Source organism: Rattus norvegicus, chromosome 3 (assembly GCF_036323735.1).
Source record: "Rattus norvegicus strain BN/NHsdMcwi chromosome 3, GRCr8, whole genome shotgun sequence".
Taxonomy (NCBI): Eukaryota; Metazoa; Chordata; class Mammalia; order Rodentia; family Muridae; genus Rattus; species Rattus norvegicus.
The window spans coordinates 39917589-39941580 of record NC_086021.1 but is presented as its reverse complement, the minus strand read 5'-3'; the positions used below and the strand labels follow the sequence as shown (position 1 = coordinate 39941580).

At 44.8% G+C, this 23992-nt stretch overlaps 1 protein-coding gene across 7 annotated transcripts in view; it reads right to left on the bottom strand.

Annotated features, from left to right (window-relative positions):
- Positions 1-263: 263 nt before the first annotated feature.
- The window catches only part of Mrrf (mitochondrial ribosome recycling factor), a 56788-nt gene continuing 33059 nt past the window's right edge, over positions 264-23992 (bottom strand). For 5 of the 7 annotated variants that reach the window (XM_006234069.3, NM_001008354.1, XM_039105266.2 and 2 more), the window contains 2 exons: positions 14964-15123; positions 264-3080 (listed from right to left, as the gene is read on the bottom strand). In XM_006234069.3, coding sequence (XP_006234131.1) covers positions 3003-3080; positions 14964-15123 — 238 coding nt within the window. In that variant the 3' untranslated portion in view covers positions 264-3002. The remainder of the gene's footprint in view (positions 3081-14963; positions 15124-23992) is intronic. The other 2 variants (XM_039105267.1, XM_063283974.1) reach the window with 1 other exon arrangement.

Below are 23992 nucleotides of genomic sequence, written 5' to 3'. Positions count from 1 at the left end.
TATTTTTGAGAGCTACTAAACTGAGTAGAGGAGGTAGTTAATGCTAGGCTAGTGTGAGAACTTTGATACCCGGCTAGCTCTTCTTAAGACAGAGACTGTCAGGGGAGGAGGGGATGGAGTTAGCAGTTCCTGCATGCTGCTACCTCAGCACACCCAACCAGGCAGTCGCCTTCTGGTCCCCGCCACCAGCACACCCTAACACACAGGCCAGCAGAGCCTCTTTGATAAATATCGACCGAAATAGAGCAATCAGCTGAAAACCATTTGCTGAGCTGTCTCACCGCCCTGGGCTCAGGGCTTTCCTTTATTCATTTATCATGATATATGGCTTTGGCCAACATACACACAGGAGAGAAATTGTTGACATGTGGAACCCAAGTACTGAAAATCTTTCATCCCTCCCCACCCCCGTCTGTTCACCAAATAAGTTTTGTTTATTTAAAGACTACAGAGGATTTGGCTGTTAAGAACCAAATGCCTTTGGAGTGGAGTTACAACATAATTTATCATTTCCTCTGTTTATTAAAAAAAAATCCTGCATCTTTGAGCAGCACATTTGCAGCGAGAATTCTGGTCACTCGCAGAACTGAACCCTGGCAAAGCCTCCACCTTGTGGCTCCAGAAGCTCTCCCCTGGCAGCCTAACTTCCCATTTGTCTCTGGCTTTGAGGGTAAGTAAATGGGGTGGGAGGGCATGTTAGTTCCTTTCATCCCTGGCCTAGTCCTAATTCGCACTGGCTATTTCCCAGCAGGTCCCACTAGTGTGGGCAGAGGCAGCAGCAGCAGCAGCTTTAGTAGCTAGCGCAGGTTCCTTGAGCCACATCTCACCACCTAGACCTCGAACAGACCTTCCTGCTTGGGGCACTGTGAGGGCCACTCAGTTCAGTGTAGTGGCACTGCTCAAAGCCAGCAGTCACAGCCCAGCAGCCTCTGTGTTCTAGCACATAATAGGGCACGGGAGAAACAGCTGGTGCCCACTGCGTCCTGACAGGACAGCAGGTGGCAGTGGCTTCTTCAGGTTGGACAATCTGGCAGTGCTGGGAATGTGGCCACCCAGGGTGCCTCGGAGCATATTCCTGCTTCCCAGTATCCCACCTCCCCTAATCCCCTGAATCGTGTTCATCTGTACGCCTCAGAGCATGCTTTATAAAAAGCCAGAAAACCTACCTCCCAAGCCCTGAGCATCATCCGCTGATTAACCAGATCAAAGGGGGGGGCCGGGAACTAGGTTTGTGTGGTCCAGACTTGCGATTGTTGTCAGAAAAATAGGGCATTTTTCAGGGCGGAGTGCAGAACCCCAGACTCCACAGGTAGTTATGTCTCAGAATTGACTCCATACCGGATACCTGGTTGGTCTGCACTGGAGAACCGCTCGGTATGTGGTGGAAATGGTCATTCGCCTCTCACTCTGTTCGGTGGAAAGAACAGACTCTGGAATCAAGCCTACAACTTTTCTCTCTGCCTAGCCGCTTGCTGGCTGTATGACAGGGCTTGAGAAACTGCATCTTGTACAATGGAAATGCCCCTAGCTGGGCAGTGGCCCACACCTTTAAACTAAGCACTCGAGAAGCTGAGGCAGGAGTACCGAGTTCAAGGCCAGCACAGTTGGTATACAGAGTGAGCTCCAGGACAGTTAGGGCTATGTAGAGTGACCTTGTTATCAGAAAAAGAAAGGAAAATAAAATGTCCCACCACTTTCCCACTCCACTGTCTGGAGGACTCAGTACCTAACACTGCCGTGCCAGTTTCCATATTTGTAAGTGCAGGTATCTGTCTCGTTTTGTGATTACAAATAATGCCTAAATATAGCTTTATTATAATTAAATGAATGAAGGAATGTCTGCAGGGGAAGGGAAAAATGACTGACTTAACTTGGCACTGAAAGCCACAGCGCAGCAAGTGAGATGACTCAGCAGACAAAGGTGCTTGGTAGGGAGGATCTGGGTCCATCCCACAAGGTGAGAGCTGACTCCTGGGAGCTGTCTGACCTGACCTCTACACGAAAGCGATGGCACGGCAAACAGCAATGAAAAGAAGAAGAAAAAGACAGTCACAACAAAGGACCTGTCTATCAGGAGAAATAGTAGCTCATTACCAAATAAATGTTGACAGAGACAAGAGTGGAGTGACGGAGAGAAGAAAAACATTTGGAGAGCAGCTAACAATCTCACAGCATAAATACATGGACAACTTCAAGTGTTACTGTGTCATTCTCTCTGGTAATTTTTCTCCAGATATAGACTAACAGAAAAGAAAAACAGAGGTTTAAATAAGAGTAGCCCAGCCAAAACTGGGGCCTAATCTGGAGGCAGAGAGACTGCCCAGAGGGAGCAACTGACCACAGTAAACAGGGCTGGTTGTTAGGAGCGGAAGCTCGGTCCACATAGAACAGCATGTGGGACGACAACCTAGAGGCAAAAGCATTGCTCTTGGTTGCTTTATAAACAAGCACTGGGGCTTTCCATCCAAACCTCTCTCTCTTTCCTCTGTGGTTGTTATTTTCCAATTTATTTAGGCTTGATCATTAGCAGTTGGACTGAAGGTCCACGTTAATCCAAATGAGTTTAACACAAGGGCAGGGGATGATTCACAGTTTGAAAGGAGGCTCCTATGTTGAAGAGAGGAGCTGCTAAGCCTGACGGTGGCCCTAGTCTTGCCATGACACCACAGTCATGGTCACTGCCAGAGTAAAGGTCCTCTGCCTTCACACCAGGAGACATTCTCTGAGGGCCTTCACACCAGGAGACATTCTCTGAGGGCCTTCACACCAGGAGATTCTGAGCAGAGCAAGGAAACGAGGAAGAGATTCCATACGTCTGAGCATCCCAACAGGAAGCTGAGTGGCTGACGGAGGAGCAGCAGTGTCAGCCTCCCATGGATGGTCAGGGCAGTGGGCGCACACGCTTGCCACCCACTGCATGATGGATGGTCAGGGCAGTGGGCGCACACGCTTGCCACCCACTGCATGAGCAGACACTGGTGCTCGGCTGTGACTGCTGACTTTCATCCAAGAAGTTCTTTGGTCTTTGCTGCCAGATGCCGGTCCAGCTCCGCCACCGTGTCGTCTGCCATTTGGCTGATCTGCAAGGACAATTTAAGTTTGATGACTGGGGCAGGGGGCAAGTGTTTCTGAAACGTGCAAAGGTTACTGGGAAATACTGAGAGTGACAAAGCTCACATTACTGAGGCCAGCCAGGCTCTGCACTAAGAAATGTATGCTGATACTGTTATTGATTATTAACGACGATCCTGCAGGGTAGGTATGATTATTCCTCTTTTACAACAAGAAACCCAAGACAGATCATTTATTCCGGGCGACAGTCAGAAGTCAGAATACTGAACTTTAACACACAGGAGTCTGACTGTACAGCCAACGTTTAAAACTGTAACACGGTGCAGAAAAGTCAGCCTTGCTGCCTCTTAGTAAGCCCCACAGCAGTGGTTCAACCTTCCCAGTACCGTCACACTTTAATACAGTTCCTCAGCTGTGCTGACCCCAACCATAAGATTATTTCCGTTGCTACTTTTTTTTTTTTTTTTTGTTCTTTTTTTCGGAGCTGGGGACCGAACCCAGGGCCTTGCGCTTCCTAGGCAAGCGCTCTACCACTGAGCTAAATCCCCAACCCCCCGTTGCTACTTTTTAACTGTGATTTTACTACTGCTGTGAATCATGATGTAAATGTCTGATATGCAGGATATGTGACCCCTGTGAAAGGGCCGTTTGACTCCACAAAGGGGTCGTTGCAACCCACAGTTTGAGAACAACTGTTCTAGAACATCTACACCTCAGCTACTCTATTTCAGAAGGCCTTTAGATGAACGGATGTTAAAGACAGTAAGACCTTAGAGGTAAACAGAAAGAGAAATGCACATCCGATCAACAAACACAGCCAATTCAATAGACACAAAAATGCAAATTAAAACAAGATACACCTTCAGCTGTCATTGCTAACAAAACTTGATGTTGTGGTTTCTAATTGCAATATTCAAACCCAGCAAGCTACAGTGAATGGATACGATTCCTTATCACAGGTAGAAATTCAAACAGGCACAAATGTTTCAACTGCAATATTATCAAGCCAACATGATCTGAACATAAGATTCTTCTATTCTAATATTTTATGTATGTGTTTTGGCCATGTGTGTGTCTGTGTATCATGTATGTGACTAGTGCCTGAGAAGGCCAGAGAGTCCCTGAAACTGGAGTTATAATGAGCCACCACATAGATGCTGGGAATCAGACCTGGGTTCTCTAGAATAGCCAGTACTTTAAACCACTCTGCCAGCTCTCTAATCCCAAGTTGCTGTTGTTGGGTTTTTTTTTTTTTTATTGTTTTTATTTATATGAGTATGGGTACCATGTGTGTGCCTGATGCCTTGTGAACTCCCTGAAACCAGAGTTATGGATGCCATGAACTCCCATGTGGGTCCTGGGAGCTGAGTCTGAGAATGAGGGGTGTTGCTCACCAATGAGCCCACTCCCCTGCCCCTGGCCTCCACAAACGCTGAGGCTCAGCGTGTAAAGATGTTGATGCTGTCTTTTTAAAATCCTTGACGTTTTTACGTCTGCATAAGTTTATGTGCACTGCATTAAGTGTTGGTGCTGAGGAGGCTTAAAGGGCTTGTCATATCACTTGGAATGGATGTGGGTGATGGGAACTGAACTTGGGTCCTCTGTAAGAGCAGAAGTACTCCTAACTGTGGAACCAACTCTCTACTTCCCCAGCCCCTGGCTTAATTTTGAATAGTAAAAAAACTCAGAAAATCTACAGTTGCAGGATAGGAAGCAGATGAATACAGACAGGTATTGCAATGGTCATGTCAAATTCTCAAGGAGAAAAAGTACAATTCAAGTTTGGGTTACATTTGTAATAATAAAAAATGCATTTGAAATATGCTCCAAGATACTCATAATATCTTGGAGACATGTTCATGCTTTCTTTCAATTAAAGAAGAAAATAATTCAAGATTGAAACTTCTGTTTGAATATCTATAGAAGAACTAATCTATAAAATATCTAAACAAAAGTTATACACTTTAAAAAACAAAGACACGTCCCCAAATCTTTCAATTTTCTTTAAACATTCTTTCGTAACACATTCCTTTTCCTTCTTCAACTCCTCCCAGACCTTCCCCACCTCCCTACTCACCCAACTTCATTTCTTTCTCCCCCCTTTCTTCTCTCTCTCTCTCTATAAAGAAAGAAAGAAAAACGAAGGGAAGGAAGGGATGAAGTCTGTGTAGTGTGTTTACTGCTTGCTGGTCAGTTACTCCTGGACATAGGGCATGTCCAGTGACACTCCGTTTGAGAAAGCTCATCTTCCCTCTTCCAGAAGGTTCATCCACAAACAGCTTCTTGGTTAGGGTTGGGACCCTGTGTGCACTTCCCTTCTCCATGCTGGGATGTTGTCTAGTTCACACCTGTGTAGGTCTTGTGTTTGCTGTCCCTGTCCCTGTGAGTTCATGTATATTAGGCCTGTTGCGTCAGAAGGCACTGTTTCCTTGGAGCCATTCTCCACCTCTGGCTCTTAACAATCTTTCTGCTTTCCTCTTGCACATGAATGCTTGAGTCTTGGAAGGAGGGATTTGTTAAAGAAACCCTTTAAGAGCTGAGCGCTCCGAAGTCTCAGCCTTTGACCAGTTGTGTTTCTGTGCTAATTACTATCCACTGCAGCAAGCTTTTCTGATGAGGGCTAATCGATACTCTGTTCCTTCAGCAGAATAATAACGGTAGGTTTTCCCTAGCCACATGACCTGCCTAGTCTCAGTTTCTTGGCAACTTTATCAGTGTCATGGATGGGTTACATTGCATGGAATGGGCAAACAAAAGCAAAAATAAAGGGAGTGGTTTGGTTACTCCTATAACATGTGCGTCATTATTACATCACCATATCTGGCGGGCAAGCATCTGTTGTAGGTCACAGGACTGATTTATAGCTAGGTGAAAGTGATTACTCTTCTCTGCCAGGACCATGCAAAGGACTTCCTAGCACCATGAAAGCTAGTTGGTAGGAGTGAACTTCCAGTTTGAAACCAGCTCCATTTACAAATTTGACAACAGAAGTAAATTGTCTTCAGTAATAGGGCTTATCATCAGCTTATAGAGAGTAATCAATAGTCTTAGTGACTCCTTGAGTTTTTCTTTAAAAGGAAGTGGTCTATGGGAACTTTATGGCCAGCAACTCAACAAGATGTAACCCATTCTTGGCAGTGGAAGTTTTATTTGGTGGCATAAGACATATAGTTGGGGTATTGTCTACCCAATATATGGTGACTTCATTTAAATTCCTTTTATATATGTATACAACACACTAAAATCTTAACATTCTATCTTTTAGTGATGGGAAGATAAACGATGTGTTATTCAGGTCTGTATTGGTCATATACCTAAGACAGAGCACATAGCAAGTTCTCAGGAAGTACTTATTAAGAGAAAAATTGTTAAAGTTCTCTGTGTTTTTCTGCAGTAAGTATGCGTGCCTTTCTAAAAATGAAAACATGATTTAGTAGGTGGGTGCTGCAGGCTCCCTTCTAAGTCTAAGTGGAGCTGAAATGAAGGCAGGCAGCTTTGGCAGGAAGCTCCGAGGGCTGGCCCAGTGTGCAGATCTTGTGCTCGGCAGCACGGCAGCTGCTTGACATCTTTATTCGCCGACCACAGGCCTCAGCCAGGAATTAGAAACTAAATACATAGTTAGAAAGAGCAGAAACTGAAAAGGAGTTGCAGCACTCGGTCCCAGGCAGGAACATAGCCAAGCTCTCGTCTCGCCATGCTAAAAGCTACACAGCTTTCAGCTGGGAAAGCACAGCTCCTGGGGCTGCCAGATCCTCTGGAAGAGTGGCTAGACTCAGAATGGCAGCTTGTTCCCTCCTCAGGAGTCAAGTCACAACTGTCTGAGATGCCATTCTCCCTGGAGCTGCCTCAGGTAGGCCAGGAGCTGTGCCTAGCAACACCAGCACTACAGGCTGCCAGCCTGGGCCAGCCAAGGGTGAAGGCTGTAGTAAGGTTATCTGAGCAGGAGGACTGAGAAATTGAGGGGAAGGCCCAGGCTAACAGTCTGAGAACACAGGAGAAGACAAACAAGTGACATTTCCACTCTTGAGTCCGTGTCCTCACCCATCAAACTGAGGGTGCAAGTCCCTTCTCTTCAGCTAGCAGTTTAGTAAAAAACAAGGCTATACCAGCATGCAATAATCTGGTTATCCTATGCTGGCTGTGTTCCTGCGACTTTTACCACCACTTTCTGACTTCAAGCTAAGCCATCAACAAGAGTATCTATTCACCTTTTACCAAGCCCTTGGCAAGCGTCTACCTGCAGGTTTACCATTTTTACCTCAGACTTTGTCAGACTGATGATTAGTGTCACCCACCAGCTCCTATTGCCCAGTGCTTACTGCATGACAGGCCTGGTTAGCACTCCACACTGTCTTCTTTAGTATGCTTTCACCTAGCAGTTGCATAAAAGTTCTCCTGTATGAAATGTTTCTGTTAACTCATTTGTTGACATCTGACCATTCCACATTACCCCTATAACGCAGACACAACAGCTACTGTGCCCATTCTACAGAGAAGTAAGCCAAGGTCATTTGGGCAAGCCTGCTCTGCCCGCTAACTTTTTATGTGACATGTCATGGCTCCTGATGGACAGTGTAACAACTGCACTCCACAACGCCCAGCCTACCCTTCCTTATTCAGCCACATCTTGCTAGAGTCACTGAAAGGGTCAGTTCCATTTTCTTTAAAATCACAAGGTTGAGAACCAGAGGGGGAGAACAAACAGTGACCATTATCAAGGAGCATCACACAGTAGTCACATTAAGCATGTGTGCCTGCCTGCTGCTCCTCCTGTCACTCCTGTGAGATGGACACAGACCGTCCCACCTGACAGGTGGGCATAGGGGCTCCCAGATGAGTGAAGCCATTTGCTCCCTTTCACAGCTGGGAAGGTAAAGAGCTAGGGTCTGAATGCCTGACTCCAAAGCAGGAACCATTTTCTCAGGCCTTGCTTTATGAGAGTAAACAACATTATCACCACCAGCAGCACCAGCGGCACCAGCGGCACCAGCACTGTGTGTCTGCTGGTTACAAGTCCAGGAAATGGAAGGAAGCCAAGGACAGAGAAAGGAGCATAGGAGCACAGAGAACAGCTCCAGGCAGGCCTGCACAAGCCATTCTTCCTGCGGCTCGCCTTACCAGGTCTAGCCCTGTCTGCCTCCTGCCTGCAGGGGCCCTCCCTTCCTTTAGCCCCACCAGCACCCGGCTTCCTTCATTTCAGAGAGTGCTGTTTCACAGAGAAAGACAGCAGTGAAAGGATCTTGGCCAGAGCCACTGGTGGTTCCTGCCAAATGCTTTAATGTTCAGCAGCCCATTTATGGCGAACTGAAGTGAAGGTACCACAGCAGGCTGGCAGATGTCAGGTCCTGAGTAGGAACATCTTGGTCCTGTAGCAGAGGTGCCTGGGCTGAGGGCTGAGAGACTCGGGGGCAGACACAGTGACTGAGACAGACCTACAGCTCAGTCGTTTCAACTGTATGCACCAAAGATGAAAGAAATACTGTTACAAAATATTTCAAGAGAATCTGGCCTCAGAAGAATTTTGAAAACTATTTAAAAAGAGGTCAATTTCACAAAATAAAAGGCTGTTCAGAATCCCATCAGTGAACATTTTGATAATTACAAGTTACCAATCTTTGTATGTCTATGTATCTTTAAAACTTTTTTATTAGATTTATTAGTTTCATTTTATGTGTGAGTATTTTGTGTGCACATATATATGCATGCACACCACACACATGCTTGGTGCCCACAGAGGTCAGATCCCCTGGAACTGGAGTTATAGGTGGTATCTGAACCTGGGTGCTCTTAACGACTAAGCCATCTCTCCGGTCACAATTTTCTTTATAAAAATATAATCGTAATGTTACTATATAGTCCGCTGTTTAAAAATAACACTAAAGTCATCTGGGCAGTGGTGGTGCATATCTTTAATGCCAGCATTTGGGAAGTGGAGGCTGAGTTCTAGACTAGCTTGGTCAACAAAATGAGTTCTAGAACAGCCAAGAATTAATCAGAGGAGGGCTGGAGAGATGGCTCAGTGGTTAAGAGTGGTTGCTCTTCCACAGGTCCTGAGTTCAATTCCCAGCAACCACATGGTGGCTCACAACCATCTGTAATGGGATCTGATGCCCTCTTCTGGTGTCTGAAGATAGCTACAGTGTATTTAAATAAATAAATAAATAAATAAATAAATAAATAAATAAATCTTTCAAAACAGAAAAAGAAAAAAGTTAAAAAAGAAAAAAGAATTAAACAGAGAAACCCTACCTCCAAAAAAAGGGTAAGTTAATAGATAATTCTAAAAATGCCCATATCAATGAAGTGAAATATGTTTTTTAACTTCTATATAGATTTCGATTAAGATAATTCCAATGGACATAAAATTTTCCAGAAGCTTGGTTTCTAGTTTTTCTGCTATTATACATAGCACACTAATGGCATACACAGTCCCACTGATTAAGGCTGACAATTTCTTTTAGATATATCCCTAAGCCATATTTCAAAAACAAAGAGTTTTAGGTATCTGTCACACTATCCTCTATGAAAACTACACAGATTTATAATAACAAGAACATACAGACAAACTTTGAAAGGGGATATAATGCTAATGGTTTGTCAGTTCTCATTCTGTCACGTGATAGATAGGTGGATACAAATAAATTCAACAAAAAAAAACGTAAGTCCAAGCGAAGTACGACAGATAGGGTGGCCTCAATGAACAAAATCATACAGGTGTTTGTCTGTGTGTCTGTGTGTCTGTCGTGCTTGCTGGCCTTGGGGCTGGAGTTACAGGTGGTTGTGAGTCACCTTGTGGCTGCTGGGAACAGGACCTCTGGAAAAGCAGCTAGAGCTCTTTACTGCTGAGCTTCTCTAAGCCCCAAGAATGGTTATTCTGACTATACGGAAGTTCGGTGAAATATAGACTTTAACTTAATTTTAGTGTGCAATGGTTTTTATAATCAAGGTTATTTAAAAAATAAATATATTTTAAAAATAACCCATTTCTCAAGAGTGCAAAAATAAAGATGATGATTTTAGGACAAATTGTAAGCTCATGTTAAATTGTTTTAATTCAGCCAGCTATGGTGGCACATGCCTGCAATCTTTGTACTCAGGAGACTAAGAACTATGATGAATCTACATAACAAATACCTGGACAGCTAGGATTACACAGCAGGGTAATGTCTCATAAAAAGGGAACTTGAGTTTAATGTTAGGACCCAGTAAGAGGTAAAAGAATCTGGGTACAGTGGTGCACATCTGTGACCCAGCACTAAGAAGACCTGGGCAAGAAGATCATGAGCCCCAACTCAGGTACATAAAGGAAACCACGCATGTGTGCTAGAGACACTTATATTCTAAAAGCTTGAAGTGACTTGGGAAAGATATATTAAGAGCCTTAAAAATAATGCATTTCTAGACTGGGGGAGAGGTTAGTGGTAGAGCACTTACAAAGTGTATACAAGGTTCTCAGTTCAATCACCAGCACTGGGGAGACAAGACCTAAGAAACCACTGCATTTTTCTATTCACTAATCTACACTTGGTATGTTCCACCCTAAGAAAACAAAGATTTGTAAAGAAGATATTCTTTGTAACTTTGTTAATATAATTTTTTTTAAAAAATCAAACAAAAATTTTAAAATAAAAATATCTAAGCACATGAAACTCAAGAAGGATGACCAAAATGCAAATGTTTCACTCCTTCTTTAAAAGGGGAACAAGAATACCCTTGGGAGGGAATAGGGAGGCAAAGTTTAGAACAGAGGCAGAAGGAACACCCATTCAGAGCCTGCCCCACATGTGGCCCATACATATATAGCCATGGATGAAGCAAAGAAGTGCAGGCCGACAGGAACTGGATGTAGATCTCTCCCGAGAGACACAGCCAGAATACAGCAAATACATAGGCGAAAGCCAGCAGCAAACCACTGAACTGAGAACGGGATCCCCGTTGAAGGAATCAGAGAAAGGACTGGAAGAGCTTGAAGGGGCTTGAGACCCCATATGAACAACAATGCCAAGCAACCAGAGCTTCCAGGGACTAAGCCACTACCCAAAGACTATACATGGACTGACCCTGGACTCTGACCTCATAGGTAGCAATGAATAGCCTAGTAAGAGCACCAGTGGAAGGGGAAGTCCTTGGTCCTGCCAAGACTGAACCCCCAGTGAATGTGACTGTTGGGGGAGGGCAGTAATGGGGGGAGGATGGGGAGGGGAACACTCATACAGAAGGGGAGGCGGAAGGGTTAGGGGGATGTTGGCCCGGATATTGTGAAAGGGAATAACAATCGAAATGTAAATAAGAAATACCCAAGTTAATAAAGATGGAGAAAAAAATATCTAAAAGCAGAGCTTCTAAGAGACAATTTTGCATATGACAAGCCATGAGAAGTGGCCATTTGCAAAGATTTTACAAACACATAAACAGCCAGTGCCTTTAATAACAAATGAGAAATTAAACATGGACTCAAAGCTATGCACTGAAGGAAAGGAAAGGACTATTTCAAATGCTGAGAGATGCCTCCGCACTGCACTTACGGGGGTGATTCTCCTCAAACTGTTAGACAGTCTTCATATTTTTATAATGAGCAGATATTACTTTGATAGTTAAGAACAAAAGTAATAAAGAACTTAAACTGTTGATGAGGGAATAATCAGCTAGCAGCTTTGATTATATAAAGCAAAACAAAACCCAAAGCAATGGCAAACCCCCTTTGGTGCTGTCTGAAAGGAGAAAGGAGCATGTTGAAGAGGGCACAGGGCTGCCTCCAGCTGTTTTCCGACCCAAACTCCAAACACTGGGCTATTAGCAGTTGCTAGCAAGGCTAGGAATTAACATGGAAATGACATGTGTCCACTGCAAACCTTTACACCAAGAGACCACGACACAGTGTGCGAGGTGATATTTCACAGCCTGCAGGCGCCCCCTCAGATGCTGATGACGGTCAACTGAGACAGCGGTGACTGTCTTCATGCTGCCTCACAATAACCAGGCACCAGTTCAGTCTCAGAAGAACAGAGTATTTTCACTTTGAAAGAGTAACAAACAATAGGAAACACTGAAAAGAAAGGACAATCTGAAAAGGATGGGCAGCCAGTGGCAGAAAGGCGGCTTCTAGCAAGGTCTCTGTCAAGTGTGTTTTAACAAGAACCCTGATCACCTATCTGATCATTCTTTCTTCAAGGAACATGGACTCTGCACTCTAAGGCAGACTCCAACTTGCTGAATGAGGAGAGGAGCCTGGCAGCTTGGGTGATCCGTGCAGACTACTACCAGGAAGCACACAAAGGCCCTGTGTCCACTGCAGAGATGGATCCCCTAGGATATCAAGACAGAGCAGGCTCTCCTTGGGGAGATAGCTTAACCTATGAATGTCCCTTTGAGCAAACACAGGAGGTTAAAAAACAGGAGAGGATTTAAATGCTAGGCATCCTAACAGCACCTTCTAACATCCCAGGAGCCCTTTCAGAGTAGGAATTACCAAACCCTATTACAGGAAAAACAGATCCAGGGGTCAAGCAATCTTTCCAAGGTCACAGGACAGCAGCTGCAGAATGGTTTTTCCTTTTGCACACATGCTTCTGGTTCTCCTTTACAGTATGTGTTTACAGAATTATCAGGGAAACATTTAAACCACATGCCTCAAAGCTAGAGGTGGCTCAGCAGTTCAGAGCACTTACTGCTCTTGCAGAGGATCCAAGTTCATTCCCAACACTTACATCAGGTGCTTTAGCAACTCCAACCCTTGCCCCAGGGGATCTGAGATCCTCTTCTGGACCTTTGCAGGAACTTCACTCACCTGTATAACCCTCACCTAAACACACATGTATACATAATGTTAAAAATCTTAAAAGACAGAAAACAAAAAACAACAACAAACCCACCAGATCTAGGCAATATACTGAATGAGAAAATGTAGGAGCAATACCCAGGAGTCAAAACTCCCCAGAGGACTGCTGGCTGATCTATAACGAGAATACTAACTACTGATCCAAATGAGAGTAGTGACTCATTCCATCCCCTCTCCTTCTCTGTCTGCTGCTGCTTCTTTCATGCTCCATCCTGCCCCGTCTTATTTTCAGCTTCCCTAACATGATACTTTCATTGTGCACACGGCAGCTTTGGGGCCTATGAAACACTTAGTTTGATTCTGAACATTACTCAGTCCATCTTCTAAATCCTGATAAATCCCCTTTCTGTCTCCGATCTTGCTCCTACAATGTTGTCTACCTGGTCACTGCTACTTTTCATAAGCACACATGTGATCTCTCTGTCTGAAATACAAGATCTTTCAAAATAGTCAGTGTGTGAGAACTGCTTGGGAAGCAATTAAAAATTCCCAGGTACCATTCCAGGTTCACTGACTTAGAACCTGGAACAGGCCTCGAGACAGGGGGGTGGGTACAAGTGCACACGTGTGCGCACACATGTGAAGACCATGCCTTTTTTATCAATCACTTTCCACCTTGAGTTTTGGATCAGGGTCTCTCACTAAACCCGGAGCTCACCTTCAGCTGGAATGTCTGGCCAGTGAGGCCCAGGGTTCCTATCTCCACACACCTCCAAACCCTCTGCTGGGATTACAGGCAAGCCCTCTACACTCCGCTTTTCATGTGGGTTCTGAGGGATCTAACTCAAGTCTTTATTCTTGTGCAGCAAACATGTTTCTGACTGAATCACCTCCCTAAGTCCATACACCTTCCTTTCCCTAAGGGTAAAGTATTATTCATCAAATATTCACACACGCCCTTTAGACCTCTCTGAAGTCAGCGTATACTTCTTGGCAGCAATGCTATCTGGCTTGGGCTGAATAACAACAAGTTAGCCAATGGGAAAGGCCAAGAGCAGGTCCTTAAAACAAGCTTAGGTGCTTGGATTTATACACTTGCTGACTCTGGAAGACTGAGATACACAAAACACACATGAGCCCAACCAGTGATGTGAAGCTGAGCTCACAAGCCCAACCTAGAACAGATACACCCATCTGCCCCACAGAGAGAAGAATAAGAAATGATGTGGATTTTCTAAATCACCCCATTTTGGGTAGCTAGTTATGCACTATTATTGTGGCTACTGGTAACGGATACAGATGTATAGCCTGGTGTGAGGACATTCTGGGCATGTTCACACTCAAACTCCTCACTCTGCTACATAAAACCTTTTATGACATGGTCACTCTGTTTTCTTACCCATCGCCTAGACTCATCCTAGGATTAAGACCTGCAGGACCAAAGGTAGTGCACACCTTTAATCCAAGCTCTTGGGAGGCAGAGGCAGGCAAATCTCTGTGAGTTTGATGCCAGTCTGGTATACAGAGGGGGTTCTTAAAACAGCCAGGATAAACACCACACCTCTGCCCACCCTGAGCTCCCTGGCCCCTGTCTCACCCCTTCCCATACCAGCACTCAGCACACCGAGAACATGGCTGTTCACTCCTTGGCAGTTAGAAAGCAAAGCAAGTAGCTCTAGGGTCAGTTTGCCTAGGTTTGGATTCCATTTCTACTACTGTGAGCAAGAGGGCTTGCAGAGGTCCTCTGACTTCCCTGGAGCTGGCCTCCTCTCTGTCCCTTACAGCTCTGGGGTGCTGCTGTTTCAGCAATGGGGACTGGACCGAGGGCCTGGTGAACGAAGGCCCTTAGGTACGCCTGCAGCCTCTAACTGGGTTTTGTAGTGAGAAATAGTGTCCAGCACAGAGCCTAGCACCACTCAAGGATCAACAGCATTGTATCTGTTCCTATGGATCCTTCCAGGGTCTAACACTGGGCTAGTCTTAGAATAGAGACACGGTGTTGACCCTGTGAATTAAGTGACCAGAGCTTCTGGTTTGCTGGCCTTGCTTCAGGCACGAGCACACAGATTCCTTGGGTGAGATACACAGATGCTCCATCTGTTGGCCACAGTACCTGCTTCTCGATGAGCCTAATGGTGTCCTCTGAGGTTTTGTCCTTTGACTTCTTCAGTTTATTCATTGCATTAGTGCGAACCTTCCGTAAATTTTCTTTGGCTTTGTTGGTGTTCTGTTTGGCCAGTTTCACCAGCATTTCTCTGTGTTCCCTGGTTACTCTGAAAAAGACACACACACAGTTCAACAAAACTATTCTTTCTAGTAAGACCCTGACCTCCAGCCAAGAATGTCATACTCTTCTGTTCACTAGCCCAGCAGTCTACTGCTCTGACCCCTCAGCTCGTGACCTTCACACTGCCAACAGATGTCAATGGACATGCTCAGTCCTGTGAGTTATCAGGTAAAAGCACGTAAGAGACACTAGGGAACTAGAGAGAATAGGCAGACCCAGAGTCAAAACTCAACCAAGCTACTTAAAAGATACAGACATGCCTTCTCCTCAAAATCCCTGCTGTCCGTGGGACAGCTGTCTAATGTCTGTCGGGTAGGAAGAAGCTGAGTAAGATGAGTCTGTAGTGAGATGAGCATTTAGCATGGACCCTGACACATTTGATTTAATTTAATGTAATTATTTTGTTTTTTTCCAGATAGGGTTTCTCTGTGTATCCCTCGCCATCCTAAACTTCACTCTGTAGATCAGGCTAGCCTCAAACTGTGATCTGGTTGTCTCTGCCTCCCTAGTGCTGGATTGAAAGCCACACCCAGATGAGTGTTGGTTCATATTATCAGCATCCTCATCATAAATACAAGTGTAAACCACAAAGAAAGGCATGTGACCACACACCGCAGTTCCTATTCCCATTGAATCACCATGACAACCTATAACACAGCCCAGCATAAATGTCCTGTCTTCCTTTCTCCATCTTGTCAATACCAAGGGCTAGGAGCTGAGGTAATGGATTAGGATGAGGACAGCAGAACTTCATCCTGCCCATAAGGAAATCAGCTAAAAAAAGAGTCAAAAAGTTATTTACCAGAATGTAAGAAGTGTTGTGGTGACCAATGTGGGGAAAGAGAAGGAGCCTCAGAGCCGCAGCTCTGCTCGACAGAATGAGGTCTAAACGTGGTAGGTCACTAGGTCCACTCACCACTGCTCTGTCTCTTGCTCAGGGCAGAAGCAGGAACACATGTTCCCCACCCTGAGATGAGGCTACACAAACTGAATGACCTAAGGAAATGTGTACACACATGTTGGACTAACTCAGCTGGCTGCTTTGTCTTCAGAGCTTGTCTTTACTTAAAATTCTTTTTTGTTATGGGAGAAAATGGTATGTAGATCCAGGGCAGAAGACTTTAGAGGCAACATGTTCCCCTGGATTACAGTACAAGCTAAGACAGGCCCTCCATCAGCTCAGGTCTAGGATGACTATAAAGAACAGCACCTGACCATAGTTTGAGAAATACACTCAGCTGTTAGAATCCACAGTGAAGTGCTATAAACCATGGTGATATGAAGACTGCTTGTTACTGCAGCATAATCCACATTATCCTAATATACCTCACTAGATCTAAAGAGTAAGATATATTTCATTATTACTGTTTGTTATTGAAGGAAATCAGGATAGGAACTCAAATAGGGCAGGACACCTGGAGACAGGAGCTGATGCAGAGGCCATGGAGGGGTGCTGCTTACTGGCTTGCTCACCATGGCTTGCTCAGCCTGCTTTCTGATAAACCCCAGGACCACCAGCCCAGCTGTAGTCCCCATCAATTACTAATTAAGGAAATGTCCTACAGGCTAGACTACAGCCCGATTTTATAGAGGCATTTTCTCAGCTGAAGCTCCTTTCTCTCCAGTAACTCTAGCATATATCAAGTCAACATAGCACTTTCCAGCACAAACCCCATTTTATATGTGAAGAAAAGCAGGTCCTACCAAGTGTAGAATCTTCGTTGCTGTTTGGGGGGGTTTTGAGAAAGTCTCACTATGTCACCCATTCTCAGTTGGAAATTATGATCTTCTTGCTTCAATCACCTGAGTGCTATGATTATTAGGCACACACTGCCAAGTCCAGCCAAAGTCTGGTATATTATGTGACATCAAACCTGGAGTGGCCTGTCTGAAAGGCCACTGGTTGGTTTATTATAACAAAATGCTCTGCTCTGAAGTGGCATCATTGGCAATGCTTCTTGACCTCAGATCAACAATCCTGAGGAGGCTGAGGAGGAGCACCCCACGTTCTGGGAGCACGCTCAGTGTGCACCAGTGAGAGTATATGACATCTATATGCTGCTTTTTCCCACAACAAAAAGAATTTTAAGTAAAGACAACCTCTGAAGACAAAGCAGCCAGCTGAGTTAGTGACCCACTAACCCTCTGCAAACCTTCCCTCAAATTAAGAGTCCCATTCTTCTCAAAGGAGAAACTGAGTCTCAGAGACGGTAAGTGACTGCCCATGAGCTTGAGTGACAGGACTGGGACTCAAACCTCGTTCTTTCTGGCCTGTACCCTTGTAATCTATTTCAAATAAATCATGAACTTTTGCTTCCAGGCAGAAAGCTTTCAAAGTCGTAACACGAAGCTTGGGGCTGAAAAGGACAAAACCACCATGTCAGGAGTTTAGGGATTTGGATCTGATCTTGTTACTTTTATGGTTTTTAATTCACTGAACAAAAATCATGCTGACAAGTTTAGGTCTCTTTTTTGTTTTGCCAAAGCATATGTCAGTATAAGAAAGGAACAGGAAAATTAAAATATGATCCACTGATTCAAAAAACCTAATCCTGCTGAAATACTAGGAGGGGCAGAAAAGAAGCAGGGCGAAGGCTGGAAGAAACATCTTAAACCTCTCCAGAAAGATCTTCTTGAAGTACTGCGATCTTGTGTTTCATTCATAATTTCCAATAGGTATCCCACTGCTGAGAAACCTTTAACAAAAAAAGCTAACTAACTTTTCACTGCTTTGTTTATATTTCAAATGGGAGGGAAAAAAAACCCACACATTAAAAAAAAAACAAACATGAGTTAGGACTTTAAAAATACTCAAAAATAAAAGGATATATATATAAAATTACATGTAGCATTGCCATAAATATCAGTTTCCAAGGATAGCAGTGTATGACTTTTACACTGTTAAAAAACATTTGTGTTAGGATTCAAATACACAGCCAACTGTCAAAAAATGTATAAGGGAGAGGAGTAAGGTATATATGAGGAGAGAGGAGCTGGGGGTACTATGCAGAGGAAGTGCCAACAGGAAGAAGGGCAGATGCACTGGTGGATACTGAGTGTGTACTGTGAAGAAATACAGAGCAGACGGTCCCACCATATTACCGTCTCTGTCACCCAGAAGACACTCATCAAAGATGAGAACGACGTCTCAGAGAGGAACTCGGAGAAGCAGATATAAGAACACGGAGTATAAGAGACAGAGCACAGTAGCCTCAGATGCATCACAGTGCTTATGGACGTCTTAATCAAACACATTTAATGATTTCCTCATGAAGCAACAAGGGCACATCTGCTTCAGAAAAAGAAACACACCACATAATATTATGGAAATGCCCTAATCCCTTTCCAGTCCAGTGACTATATACATCTGATCATCTGCAGCTCACATTCATGGGACTCGGGAGCGCACTCATGTTTGTATTCCAGGCGCCTCAGTGGCCACTCCAAACCGGTGCACACTTGTTTCTCGAGCAACGGTTGAGCTCCTCATGCTCCATGCTCCATCCCGTGCTGGCTGATATGCAGAAGAGGCACGCCTGGTCCTTTCTCAGAGACTGAAGAAAGGCAATGTGACCAGACTGGAGAAAGTGGGAGACAAAGACTATCCAAAGTGAGGATGCTGGAAGGGCTGACAGGTGAGACACACAAGCCCTTCAATGTCATACTGGGCCAGATGCTATTCAGCCTTCAAGACGATTGTGATTCTGATACACATACACATGGACAACCTCAACTGAAACAAGCCCAACTCAAATGGACACATTGTATGACTCCATCCATGTAAGGTTTCTAGAGCAGGCAGAGGAAGAGGCAGAGGCAGGAAGCAGAATGATTCCTAGGGACTGTGTGCATGTGTATGTAACTCTGACACGTACAGTTTCCTAGGGACTGTGCATGTATACATAACTCTGACATGTACAGTTTCAATTTTACAAGGCCCTTACACTGACAAGTAATTTTTAAAAACTAAAAACTGGTATTTTATTACAATTTTGGTTTTGTCTTTGTTTCTGTTTTGAGACAGGGTTTTTCTATGTAGCCCTGACTATCCGAGACCTCGATCTGTAGACCAGGCTAGCCTCAAACTCAGATGTCTGGCTGCCTTCGCTGCTGAGCACTGGGATTAAATGCATGCACAATCACAGCCCAGCTCACCATTTTGGGCTTTTTTTTTTTTTTCCATTTTTGGTTTTTTTAAAGAGAGGAGCCCTGGCAGATTGTTCCTACAAACAACATGAAACACCATAAAAGAGGCTCAGGAGGCAAAGGAAACCCAACTAGACCTGCATTTTGTATAGACAACAATGTGCATACCATATCTAAGGAGAGGGAAGCCAGGGCCCCACCCTGCAGTGCGGCAGCCTCTTGGCTGGGTGATGAAGACAGCAGCCTTTTCCGCCAGGGTCACAGAGCCTCCCAGCACGGAGGCAGGGGTTTTGGCTGGGCCGGCAGGGTCATACTTTGTTTGTACAAACTCCGCCAGGCAGGTCTTCCAGTAACATCCTGGATGGGGGCCTTCCTGCAGAATTCCTTGAGCATGTTCCCATGAACAATAAGCAGAGGGCATGCCCCTCTGGTAACCAACACAGAGAAACCCACCGGCTGAAATGATACTCCCATTGTTTCTACCAAATGGGACACATGTACCAAGTTACTCAGGGAAATCCCTGTTGAGTTGGGTCATTACAGCAAACCCACTTAGGATGTTTTTGGTCACTTAAAAGATGGCATTAAACACAGAAAGGCCTAGAAGTAGAATCCAAGAGCTGTGCTACTTGCTGGCTTCAGAACTTTGAATACCATACTCAGCCTCTCCAAACTCAGTTTCTTCATACTTAGGAGAGTGTGGCTATTACTAAAAGGCGGATGCAAGGATTAAATGAAATGACGGGTGGCAAGGGCTTGGCACACTGCCAGCACATATGCACTGCAGGAGTGCTACACAGGATGGCTGCACTAATTGTTCTAACCACAGACTCTCCAAGGCTCAGGGACAATAGGATATGAGTGGGGAGGGAGAAAACACTCAAAAAGGGTTTGGTTCCTTAAAGCTTTGGCCAGAGTGGATGGATAACACAAAGGATAGGAAGGACAGAGGGCCAAGCCAGTGGCACAGCCTGTAACCTCCATTACCTGGGAGCTAAGGCAAGAGGACAGCCAAGTTCAAGATCTTCCTGGACTACAGGGTGCGTTCAAGGCCTGTTTTGGCAACTTTGTGGGACCATCTCAAAACAAAAAGTAGAAAGAGGGCCAGGACATAGCTCAGTGGAGGGGCACTGGCTCTAGCATATGGGAGGTCCTGAGTTCAATATCAGCACTACCAAGAAAAGAAAAAAACAGGAGAGGGCAGCAACAGGCAGTGGGGCTGCAGAGACCGTGACTTCTGCTCTGACAGCAGAGAGAGCACAGTAAGAAGGCAGCTGCACTCTAGGGAAAAGCGTATGAAAACACATCCCTGACAATTCCAGAGAGAGCGTGTCACCCCCTCGCTGGGCAGCTGGGAGCCTTCCCTCCCAGGAGCACAGACCAGCAATCAGTCGCAGACACATGCCCTGCTTCGTTGTTTGCTGGTATGAGCTACTCAATGGTTTGGGGCTTCAAGCCCTGAAGGAAATGTTTTTGTTTGTGCAGCCCGGCCAGATTTCCTATGCTTCTACATACCCTACCCCACCCTCCCATTATCCCATCTTGCATCTTGATCTCTCATAAAGACATCAGACCAAAGAGAATCATACGCTTGGGAAGGATTCCTACCACCTATGCTAACAGAGAAAGGAGAGAGGTCAGGAGTCCCAACTCCAACTCTCAGCTGACACACACGCGCGCGCGCGCACACACACGCGCGCGCGCGCGCACACACACACACACACACACACACACAGACACACACACACACACACACACACACACACACACACACACACAAGCACAGGTTTGTGGACAAGTGAGACCAGACCTCTCTAACCTCTGCTCTGCCAGTCTGAGTAACCATGACACTAGCTTTTCCTCTGCAACTGTGGACTGGTGGAGCACTTGAGGCAGGTCTCCGAAGATATTAGTGAGGTTTGAGGCCCAGATTTTTCATGTCTAAGCTTGTCTCAGTTTCCCTGCCTGTCAAACACATCGAAGTCTACATCGAAGTTAACTGGATTATGTGGGAGAAATATGATGGTACAAAGTGGTGTACTCGTAAACATTATCCACTATTACTTTCTCATCTATTAGATATAAGACTGGGGACGAGGTGGGGACGAGGGAATGTTGCCTTCTGGACATTAAGACACTCAGCTGGAAGTGCGTTTACTGCTGAGTCTGAGAACCTGAATGTGATTCCTGGGATCTCACAGTGGAAGGCGAGAACCAGCCCCTGAAGTTTTCCTATGACCTCCACACATGCTGTGTGTGGCATACAAACCATAAGCAATGGTAAGTAAATGTTTTAAACCACTGTCTTCCACAAAGACTAAATGGTAGATGCTGGTAAGGGAAAGCATATGCAGGCACTAAACGACAAATTCTTTAAGTTGTCAACATAAAGAATAAATGATGGAGCGCCAGGGTATAAATCAGTGGTAGAGCATTTGTCAAGCATGTGCTAGTTTCCACACCCAGCACCAAGGAAAGAACCCAAAAGGCGCTGTCTTTTACTGAAGAACAGCTCAGTGGCTACAAGCTTAGGCTCTGGAGAAAGGTGACCCATCCCTACACCTACTCCCAGTGTGGCACTAGTCACAGAGATCCAAAGAACTTCCTTCCCTGTGACTGGGGTTTTCTATTCTATAAAACAGGGATGATAACAGGGCCCGAGGGCTGTTATGATCGTATAATATAATACACAGTAGACCAGGAAAAGCAGGTTACACATAGTGGATGCTCACACTCATTCATACCACAAACACTGGTACTATTACTACATACTTACTACATGCTAAACCCCATTCCAGGGGCTAGGGATACATAGATGAATACAATTAACACAGCTCTTCTTCTCCTCAGAGTACTCACATTCAAGCAAAGGAGAGACAGACAGTATACAAGTAAATATACAAAATGGCATAAATGTATGAGAACAATAGAGCGAGAGCCTTGCTATCTGTGGTATGGTGACATTTTGCTCAACCATATCTGCCTCGCCATCTGACTCTAACATCCTTTCTGCTTCAGTAACGGTAACACCTGCAGAGCTCTTTCCAAGTGCCAAGCTCTAAGCTGATGCGTGCTGTATTAACTCAGTGAATGTCATAACACTTCAGTGACATTAGTGTATGCCCTGGGTTTTATAAATTACAAAGCAGAGACTCAGATGAAACAGTAGGCCTAAGCTCCTGCTAGACTGACCTGAATTAATGGCAGAGGGTGGTGACACAGAAGCTCAGGAGAGACCCAGCAATTGCTACAGTACAGTTCAAAGTCACCAAGCCCAAGTCAGACCATCGGGCTTTCTTCTGACTTGATTTTTTCTTTCAAAATTACCAAAGTCTATATATGTGTAGGCCGTATAATCAAGCAGCTTTACCAATACGTCCTGGGATGTGCCAACCATGCACACTCCCCTGTAACAAGAGCTATACGGCCGGAGAGAAAAATAAAGGGAACAATTGGTAACACGGTTAAATCACGAACTCCGGAAGCAGATGGGTTCAAGTCTGAAAAACAGCTCTTCCACTTATGAAGAGCCTGGGCAAGTTTTTAAACTTCCTAGCCCCAGCTTCCCCGTTTTACTGTAGTCACTTCAAAAGGTTACTTCTATAGCTGAAAAAAAAAATGAGACAACTATGAAAAGATATGTGCAAAATAATAAAGCAACCTATGGTACCACAGACATTTAATCCCATGTCCATAACTTGACTTAGGGTGGGGAGGGAGCTCATTATAAACTACAGATCACCTGGTTTGAAAATGTACTACTTTACACACCTAGCCTTTCCAGCCATGCAGTCTGCCAACACAGCACTCCTCCTGGTGATCACGTTGCTGGCTGGGAGCCATGACTCACTATCCCTACCAGGATCACTGTGATTACTAGTCCAAGGAGAAAAAAAATATACAAAATTCAAAGTATTGCTTCTACTAAACACTAACACACACACACACACACACACACACACACACACACACACACACACCCCACAAGAGTAAATGCCATGATTATTCTATTTTATATATAGTATGTAGGGTTCAGAGAGCTGGTTATCCTGCCCAAGAACACAGCACTTTTTATATTGGTTTTCTTAGGGCTGTCCTCTAACTCTGCCATGGCTCTCCCTGGCTACATAGCAATTTTCTTCCTTATCCAACTAAGCTAGAGCTCATCCTACCCATCTCATCCAGCTTGTTGCTATGGGCAAACTTCCTGGAGAAATCATGTGTATTTGTGTGTCGGGGAAAGGCAGCCTGGGAGAAAGGCAGCCGAGACTTCTTGTTATCTTGGAAACTCTGGTCTAATTCTAGGAAGAATTCTCCTTTGATCACCTCAGAACTTTGGTGTGGAGGAGGAAACCAGCAAGGCCTCAGATTTCCCATCCAATGTCCAGATGAACAGAGGGGGCTAATGTTGGTAAAACTCCAATGAGAAGCATCAGGAGGGAACTGGGTGGGGAGGAGAGCTAGCATCTCTGGCTTTACCAGAAACATAACGCCAAACTATACTAGACTTTCCCATTTGGATATACCTTCCAAGGGGCCTTGTTCACTGTAATTCATATTCACAGAATAAACCAAGTGCTTATTAACAATCAAACTATGGTGCTCCTGAGCAACTCAAATTCCAAGATAATTACAACATAATGACTCAACTCCTCCCATCCCTAAAAGCAGAGCAACAAAAAAAAAGCCATGAGTGTGAGGCTGGGAGA